At 31.8% G+C, this 10,505-nt stretch overlaps 1 protein-coding gene across 1 annotated transcript; it reads left to right on the forward strand.

Annotated features, from left to right (window-relative positions):
* Positions 1 to 223: 223 nt before the first annotated feature.
* On the forward strand, positions 224 to 751 carry LOC131596901 (uncharacterized). Its single transcript, XM_058869636.1, has one exon. The coding sequence runs from the start codon at positions 224 to 226 to the stop codon at positions 749 to 751; it is 528 nt and encodes a 175-aa protein (XP_058725619.1).
* Positions 752 to 10,505: the final 9,754 nt, after the last annotated feature.

Raw genomic sequence — 10,505 nt, forward strand, 5'->3', positions numbered from 1 at the left:
TGTGTGTGTGTGTGTGTGTTCAAGTGTCTTTGGAGTCTCTGTAATGATTTTGAGTCTCTATGGGTGAAATAGATCCATGGTCACTACTTAAAGAATTCACGTCATGGAAGCCTCCATAGTGAATAGTGCTTCTTGGGTGATGAAAAATTTTATGGAGCTTAGGAACCCTGTGCATACTGTCCAACAAACCTAGAATGAAATGCTAGCAAAAGGTAAATTTAGCATGAAGAAGTTCTATGCTGTGATTACTGTGAATGACTTGCAGGTTCCTTGGAGATTTCTATTCCATGGCATTATGGCTAGGCCTCGAGCTATTCATGTGACTTGGCTTGCTTGTCATGGAAATTTGGCCACTAAAGACAAACTTTGTCGGTTCAATATGATTCAAGATAGCAGGTGCAACTTATGTAAAACGGTGGATGAGTCCATTGGACACCTTTTTTTCGAGTGTCCTCACACTCTGATCATTTGGAAGAAGGATTTAACATGGCTGGAGATTGTGCACACCCCTGGCAGCTGGCTTGAAGAGCTACATTGGGTTATCAATTTCAATTCTAGGAAAGGATGGAGGGCGAGTATCCTCAAATTGGCTTTTACTAAAACGGTTTATGGTATATGGGCTTATAGAAATGATGTGATATTTCAACACAACACTAATAGAAACATATATGATAGCATTATAGACTGTATAGTGTATAGGGGTTGGAGTTCTAAGAAGATTAGGAAACACATAGTTAGCCTTATGGTTTAGTCCTCTTTGTGGGCTGGATCTTTTTGATCACCTTGTACTTGACTTGTTTTTTTAAAATTAATATATTTTTCCTTTTGATTCAAAAAAAAAATCTTTGTGTGTGCAACCTTTTCTTCATTCGCCGCGTCTTTTGCAAGCGGTGTTACTCATTCCTACACAAGATCCCAAAGATCTTGATAACAAAAAACAACCTTCATCTGCTTGCATAAATTCTTATAATTCCGACCCTTCAGAATTGGGAGACTCGCCGGAAAATGCCCATTCAGATGATTCATTGCTATTGCGTTTCGCTTCCCACGAATCGCTCAGTCAGTGCTCTAGATACCAGATGTTAGAACTATATCAAATATATGGAGAATTCAAAATCAATCTCAATGAACAGGATTCAATCACACCGATCAAATTCCTTCTTGCTCTTCACTCTTCACTCGCTATGGTTGTAAGATGATTTCGTTGCACAATTGTTAATGGAAGAAGAAAAGAAAAGATGAATTTTGGAAGAAAGGGAATTAGGCTTTGAGCAAAATAAGGGGAAGAAGAATTTCTACAGAGTTTCTCTCTACTCACAAACTGTGATTTTATTCTTTGCAACTGCAATGTTCAAGTGATTACAATAAAGGGGTTACTCTGTATTTATAGTTGAGCTTGCTTGCTCCCTAAACGAAGCTCAAAATACCTAATTCTATTAACTATAAAAATAGGTCTAAGTCGAAACCATGTCGAGGCAACTCCTTCGACAATTCGACACACAAATTTGACACACAAACAAGACTATTTTCGACACAACCTTGTCTCTGTCAAACAACCTGTTTCGACACCAGGAATTACATCAATGTTCAAGCAACAACGAAAATCATTCGCCTACACTACAATGGTAAGAACGTCATCTTCCTTTAAAGGGAGTGTATTTTATTTTTTGGGGGCATCTGACCCGATAGAGGAACCACCTACGTTGGATTATGGTAAGAATGGTCGTTAGGGGGAGACAAAATGAGGTGAAATACTAGTAAAAATTATCAATAGTGGCTCCATGAAGGAAGTCCCACTAGAGCTAGTACCAAATCTCTCATTTTTAATTTTCTTAATTACATAGACCAGCAAGTTTCACATCAATCAAGTTAGTAGAAAGACAAATAAAAATAACAAATCAAATATGACGGTCGTTATATTGGTGTTGGCTGCCAAAACCAAAGTTTGGATGACAATGTAACCATGTTTGTTTTGGTTCCTTTGTTTTAAAAGAACCGTTTCTGCTCAAATATATTATCATATTTATATTTTTTCATCATGCGTACCAAAAATACATATAAAAGAGAACAAATTATCAAAATTCTAAAACTTTTAACTTTGTGTTAAAGGAGGACTTGCTTTTTCTATAATAGTGACATTGATTAATTTATTTAAACAATTTGAATATAATCTTTTTAATGGAACGGTCAATTTTCAAAAAAGAAAAGGTCCTACACATGAAAACAAAGATAGTGGTGGTATTTAGTATGCACATTGTTGTTAGTTATAATGGCTAGAAACGGTTATTTGTTGTATTTGCACACCTACTATAATTAATGATGGTGCCAAAATAATAATCTCCATTTTAAATTAGTTTTTTTTTTATATTTTCACAATTTTAAAAATATAAATTAATTGTGTTAATTTTACTAATAAAATTTTTATTTATTAAAAAATTTCTATTAAAAATAATTAGTTGAGTAATGGATGAGTGGAGTACCTCTACTAATATGTGTTATTTGAGTTAAATAGATATAAAATATCTACTTAAGGTTCAATTGCTAGTGGTATTTATTATTATTATTTATATATTATATAAATAAGTTATTGATATGTATAAATTAATATTTTTTTAAAAATAGTCAGTTAAGTAGTGAGAAAAATTAAAATATAATACATAAAAATATATTTTTATATTTTTATTAAAATATTACACTAATATTTTAAAAGAACAAATAATTTCATCTCATTAGAGTATTGTCTTTTTTTTTCATTTATTTGATTTTATTTAGTATTCACTTTTTTTTTTACTAAAAAGATATTCATTAATTCAAATTAAAAATACATCATCATTACAAATTCAAGATCGCTAAAAACTGAAAAAGGTGAATCTGCAAACAATCTCGCAGCACCTAGTTTAATAGCATGCAACGGCAACATGAAAGTGCCTACAAATATGACAAAATAAAAGTCACCAGAATATTCATACTTCTGGATCTGCAACATTGACGCCCAAGTCTTCCTTAAATCTGTAATGATTTGAAGTTAATGTGTCAATTTGAATCAACAAATACCGTATTAAGACGGGAAAACCAACAAACACCGTACTAAGACGGGAAAACCAACAAACACCGTACAAGACGATGAAAACTTAAAAACACACAAAACAAGAAGCAAATATGTATGGATAACCACTTATTTAAATAAAAAGAAAAAAAACGGTGTTGAGGGGTGATTTCTAGCCAAAACTGACCAAAAACCACCCCTAAGAGGGAAGAATAAAAAGAGAGAAACGATGATAGCTTTGGTTTTTCTTTTTAATACATTCGTTATATTCACGTATTAAATTAATTAGTTCATTTATCAATATTAAATGTGTAAATAAATAGGTTTAAATCTAACCAATTTTTAAACTATTATGTGGATTTACTATTATATTTATTGTGAAAAACTGGTAGAATAACTCAAAACAATTAAAGAAAAGTTATTTAAAGTTCAATTATATCAAAAAAATATTAATGTGTAGGACAAAGAATAATGATAATCAGATAGACAAATGACTCTCAAACAATAAATATAATAATAGACAAAAATACGAGAAAATTGTTTACCCAATTCAATCAAATCATTATATATTTGGGGGAGAGAGCACCTCTCCAATTCACTATACTTCAAAAATTATTACAAGAGATTACAAATGTGTTATAAGACAATAGCCTTCTAAATTCTCAAGAATAAACCCAATTTTTTACCCAGGTGTTTCTCAATCTCTCAAACTCTCAATATAAGAATCACATAAATCCAAAGTATTTATAAGTGTTTTCCAATTTCTTTGATAACCCCAAAAGGATGCAGAAGTCCTAAAATATAAGTTCTAAAAAATATTACCCTTTGCTTCTCACTAGGATTTCTAAAAAATGAGAGAAAAAAAACCATATTTATAATTAAAAAATATTAACGAGTTCAAGATATAATCCATTAACAAACTGATCCACTAACAAGCTCGAAAGTTTATCAGTACCAAAATATGTCATTCATTCTCTTTTCTCACTTGAGATTTTAAGACATATTACAACAATCTCCACCTTGACTTGAAACCATGGTGATATCAATTTATCCATCAACCACCTTGCTGCTCTCTACCATATTAAAACATTATTCAACAACCTTGATTACCATGTTGAAACATTATTCAACAATCTTGATCAAAATCATACCTTTCTTAAACCTTAATCTCGCCACTTGCATCCACTTACTTACAATTACCTTTTTCTTCTTAGGTATTCTAACAAACCCACAAGCATGATTTGTAAACCATCCTTGACTCCACCTGATTTTGAATGCCTCTACCCACCTTTGTTGAATTAGTATTGATTACATCTTTATTTTCCACAAAACACAATTGTTATCTCTAGAAAATTTATCGATCTCATATTTACCCATGGTGCCCACTTATAAAAGATATCCTATTCCTCCACAGTGGGTGCCACTTATTTTGAAAACTGATAGAAGAACTCAATGCAATTAAGAATTATTATTTAGAGATCAATCATACTAAGAAATTTGATGTGTCGGACAAAGAAGAATGACAACAAAAAGAAAAAAACCATCAGGCATTAAAAATAATAATAGTTGATAATACAATAGGTTTGTTTACCCAATATGTTCAAATCAATATACGTATGGGAAAGATTACAGCTCTCCAATTTACTATACTCCAAAAGTTGTTACAAGCTATTAAAATTTAGTTACAAGAAAATAGTCTTCCAAGTTCCTAAAAACAAACCCTATTTTCTAATCAAATGTTTCCCAATCTCTCAAAACTCTCAGTATATAATAATCACACAAACCCAAAGTGTTTAAAAGTGTTTCTCAATCCCTTTGATAACCCCAAAAGACTTTCAAATCCCTAGGATAGAATTCTAACGAATTTTACCTTTTGCTTCTCATTAGGATTTCTACCTTATGCAACTTGTCTATCTCAATAATAAATGAGAGAGAAAAAACCATATTTATAATAACAAAACATAAACAAACCCAATATATGACTCATTAACAAATAGACCCGCAAACAAGACCACAAATCTATTAGTACTGAAATATGTCAATTTTTCTTTTTTTTTCTCAGTTGAAGTTTTAAGGTATATTACAAAAATATTTTTAAATATAATCATAATTAGTACTATAATTTATTATAAATACAATTACTTTTTTCACCAGTGAAATATAATACAAATATTTGTTTTCAAAAAGTAGAAAAAGTATTAAATAATTCTAAGTATTGACCTTATAACAATCAATATAATATATATGTGATATAAATTTAATTTATATTCATAAGTGTATAAAAATACATAAATGTTTTGATCATATTTAAAACTGTTTAGAGTTAGAACATTTTTAATTACGAAGTTATTTTTTTCTCTATTTGATGGAAAAACTCAATTGGTATGTGTTAATTAAATTAAGTTAATATGAATTGCGAGTCTAAGATTTGATTCATGGCAATAATATTTATTTATCTTTATGTATTAATGTAAACAAGTAGTTGATATTTATAAATAAACATTTTTTTGTAAAAACGAGATTTGCTAGCCTTTAGTTTTGATGATAACAATACATTAATTCTTATAGAATAATTTTGCACCCTAATGATTTTGCCAAGTGTGTAGCTGAATGCTAACAGGTTCTGACTCTGAAGAAGTGACGTGTGACATCATCAATTTCTGAACTTAACACACTATGACTCTGAAGAGATAACAAAGTGCATTTTACAAAGAAAAGTCAAGTTTTAGAATGCTCTTCGACAATGCTTCTAAAATAACGATCATCAAATTGCTTTTGACTCTTACACTAATAAAGGAGCTTCTGAAGTTTTTCAAGCTCTGAAATTTTGCATAACACAAATTTTGATGATTCTAAAGACCAAGTTCTAAAGACTTTGAAGACAAGGTTATGAAGACTCTCTTTCAGCTTTTGATCCTTCTAAACATGCTTCATCAATATGCATTCCGAAGCCTCTGAAAATTAGAAGATAAGATCAAAAAGGTTTACATGAGAAAATAGTGCATGGTACAAGATCTAATATTCATTCCACTACATTTAATTTTGTGGAGAAAGGACAGTGCTATAGTACCATTTTGTCTCTCATTTTGTATTGACCGTTATGCAATGAAATAATTAAGAAATTGTGGATTTCCATCTTCACCCTTCAACGAATTTTTCTATGCCTATATAAAGAAGATTTGGAAGAATGGAAAAGAAGAACTTTTGTACAACATTATTTTGAACAAAAATGCTGAAACTCTATGTGATAGAAAATCATCAAGAAAATATTTTTTGTTCATACACTTTCTCTCAAACATTGTGTCATTCATTGTTTCAATTTGTGTTATCTTCTTTATAGAAACATCTTTGTAAACACATTTTTGTATCTCAACTTTTGAGTTGATTTTGTTCCTTGAGAGACTATGGTATAGTCAGAATTCTCAAGAAAACATTGACAGTAGGTCTTTGTGATTGTAATCAGTTTGGCTATAATGGATTAAGTTCTTGTGAGAAGGCGAAATCACCTTGGCGGGTGAATTGTAAGTAGTTTTGTTAACATTGAACCAGGATAAAAATCTAGTTTTCATTATTTTTATTCTAAGTTCTTTGTTTGTTTGTTTCTCTTGGTTGATAAAAAGTTTTCATCCTTAAAACTCAATTCAAACCCCCATTTATTGTGTTTCCTTAACCTCCAATTGGTATTAGAGCTCTGCTTCTGGTATTGATTGTTTAACAAACACTTCACCGTGTCAAATAAAGATCCAAAAAAAATTGTTGAAACACAATGGCAGGAGTCAACCCACTAGATGCACCAGTTGTTAATGAAAGAGATCACTATAATGCCAAACCTCAAGTTTTTGATGGAGAAAAGTTTGATTATTGGAAAGACATAACTGAAAGTTACTTTCTTGGCCATAATGTATATCTATGAGATATGGTAGTTGATGCCTACGTGTATCCTGTTGATGCTAGAGGTAACAAGATAGAAAGAAGAGTAATGAATGAGCAACAAAATAAAGACTACAAGAATCATCACAAATCTAGAACCATTTTGTTGAATGCTATTTCATACACTGAGTATGAAAAGATTACAAACAGAGATACAACTAAGTCCATATTTGATTCATTGAGAATGACTCATGAAGGAAATTCTCAAGTGAAACAAACCACGGCGCTTGCCTTGATACAGAAGTATGAAGCCTTCAAAATGGAGGATGATGAAATATTTGAGAACATGTTCTCAAGGTTTCAGACTCTAGTGCGGGAGTGAAGGTTCTGAACAAAGGTTTTTCTACTGCAGATCATGCTAAGAAGATCATCAGAAGCTTACCCAAGAGATAAAAGCCTATGGTAACTGCACTGAAACTATCTAAAAGTTTGAACAACACTAATCTTAAGGAACTTGCTAGTTCTTTTAGAATTCATGAGATAGAGCTTGAAGAAAATGAGCCTCAAAGTAAAGGAAAATTTGTTGCTCTGAAATCTATTGGAAAGTATGACCAGACTAAAGCTTTTTAAGCTGAAGAGGATTAAGAATCTGAAGAAAATTCTGAAGAAAAAGATGAGTTATCTCTCATCTCCAAAAGAGTTAACCAACTCTGGAAGAAAAGACAAGGCAAGTTCATAGGATCAAAAAGGACATGTGGTCGCTTCGAATGTACTTCTGGATAGAAGAAGTATAGTGCAGTAAATATATCACATGCTTCGAATGCAATGAGCCAAGCCATCACAAAAATGAATGTCCCAAGCTCATAATACACAACCCAAGAAGAATGTCTTTCTAGGGAAGAAGATAAGATTGATGGCTACCAGGGATGATTTTTATTTTTTAGAAGATGAATCTAAAGAGCAAGCAAGCATAAATGCATCTAATGAAAAGACTACATCAGAATCAGAATCTGAGTCAGACACTAAAGAGGTATTTTCTTACTTATCTTGCTCTGAATTAGAACTATGTTATCTGAAATTCTGGAAAAGTATCAGAAGCTTCATAACAAATACAAGGACCTGAAACAAGTCTATGTATTTGAATGTGAAACACATAGTAAGCTTAAGAAATAATTCTCCATTTTAAATGAAGAAAATTTTATTCTTAAGAATGACAACTCTGCCCTTAAAAGAAAGAGTTCTAAACTCGAGGAAGAAATTCTTTCAGAAGCTTATGTGGATTCTGAGAATGTCATAAAGAAGTATAACAAATATTTTCTGACATTTCTGACTAAAAACATAAATAAAAGCAAAATGGCTTCAATGATCTATGGAGTTAGCTGAAACAGAACAAGAGGTCTTGGTTATGTGCCTAAAGAAAAACCTATTCCAAAACCTAAGGCAACACCAACAACTCTTCATTTGTGTTTACACTATGTATACCTGCATGATTATTCTGTACTTAAACCCAAGTTTGTTAAGATCTCTAAGAGAATTAACCAGAAAGGACCCAAAAAGATATGGGTACCTAAGAATAAGATAATCTATGTTGGAGACTTCCTTAGCAGCTCAGTTAAAATACCAGTCATGATACCTGGACTATGGATGCTCACGACACATGACAGGAAGAAGGCATGTATTCCAAATCCTAGAACTTAAGCCTGGTGGCTTCATAGGTTTCAGAGGTGATCAGAAAGGGAAGATCACATGCTTTGGAATAGTTGGTAACAAATCTCTCCCTTCTATTACTAATGTTTTACTTTTTGATGGATTGCAGCATAATCTATTGTCCATAAGTCAATTAAGTGACAATGGTTATGATATAATCTTTTATGAAAAGTCATGTAAAGTTGTTATTAGAAAGATGGCTCTATTCTTTTTAATGGAAAGAGGAAGAACATTATTTACAAAATTAGACTTTCTAATTTGAAAGAACAAAATGTTAAATGTATTATGTTTGTTAATAAAGAGCAATGGATTTGTCATACACGATTGAGCCATGTTAGCATGACAAAGATTTCTCATCTAAATAAGCTTAATTTAGTCAGAGGCCTTCCAAATCTGAAGTTCTCTTTAGATACTCTTTGTGAAGCATGTTAGAAAGGAAAGTTCTAAAAAATTCTTTCAAAGTAAAGAATATTGTTTCTACCTGTAATATGGTGGGAGAACTGACTTTTAAAAAATGCTTCGGATAGCAAGAGTCGCCACCGACTTTTATTTTATCCAATTGGAAAGGCAAAAAGAACAGGAAAGACCTTTGAAAGATTTTGAGTTCGGGGGGTAGGTTATACAAAGAGAAGGTGTAAGCACCATTTGTATCCATGGTTATCCATGAGTTCTTAATTGCTTAGCTCACTTGTTTGTTTGAATTGTTTGAAAAGTGTCATGTGTGTGTTTAGAAAAGATTTTTTAAACAAGGACTTTAACTTGTAAATAAGTGTAGCCTTTTGGAAGTTGTTTTGAAAAGAGGTGTATGAAAAGTAATTTTGAATTTTGTTGTGAGCAAGCAGTTAAAAGCTACTTACCCTAAGCCAGTCTTTCTTGTTCTTTAAGTCTTTCGTTTGAAGGGCTATCCATACCAATTGTTTAGGCATGTAGTCCTTTCAATGGATGTACGGGTCATCGTGGGTCATTCATTGCCATAAATCTATCCATACCATAAGAAGGGAAGGAAGTCTTTAGGAAAGGATGTGAATAGTCATTTATAGGCAACCAGTAAGGATACCTTAGCATTCAGAGGGACTATCATCATTTAATCGAAGCGACATCGAGGGACAAGATCATTTTTAATCGTAGGCAACTTGAAGAGACTATGATCATTTTATGATGATTTTATGATGATTTTATTCGTAGGCAGCATGCTAAGGTATCCATACATCCGAGGGACTTGACTATTTTGATCGAAAAGGCAGCATAAGAGAGATTACCTTAAAGGTGTGTGGGTGGCACAATCACGTGAATTGAATTCAGATATTTATCTTGCATTTAGGTGAACTATGTTCAATTGATTGTTTTCACTCCCTATTTTACTAACCACGCAGTTAATATAAGCAAAATCAAAGGCAGAAATTTAAAGCAGTTATAATATGCGGAAAATAAATCCTAATTACTATTACATTTAAAACGAATGAGCGACCTATACACCTTCTAGAATTTTAAATGACCGGAAATTAAATAATTGAATAAAAGGCAAAAAATTAAATAAAAGAAAATTAAATAAAAGCAGAAAATAAGAGGAAAAAATTAAACAGAGGGCATTCGACAATCAAGGGAATATGAGATGAGAAGAGAAATTGCGCCTTGAAAGAAAATAAGGGTTAGAGGTTTTTATGGTGATAAATTCTAAATCTTGAGGGTTAGTGAACAAACTAAAAATAAAATTAATGGTTAAAATTGAACTAAAACCTACAAATAATTAGACTAAAACTTTTTAATGTAACACCCCGATATCCGCTGCACGCATCAACCGTGTCGGCCAACCGAGCATGTCTCCAGCTTAATCAATACTCCCCCTAGGTCCACTTATCGGCTGCCCAGGAAATATTGTTTT

Source organism: Vicia villosa, linkage group LG4 (genome assembly GCF_029867415.1).
Source record: "Vicia villosa cultivar HV-30 ecotype Madison, WI linkage group LG4, Vvil1.0, whole genome shotgun sequence".
Classification (NCBI taxonomy): Eukaryota; Viridiplantae; Streptophyta; class Magnoliopsida; order Fabales; family Fabaceae; genus Vicia; species Vicia villosa.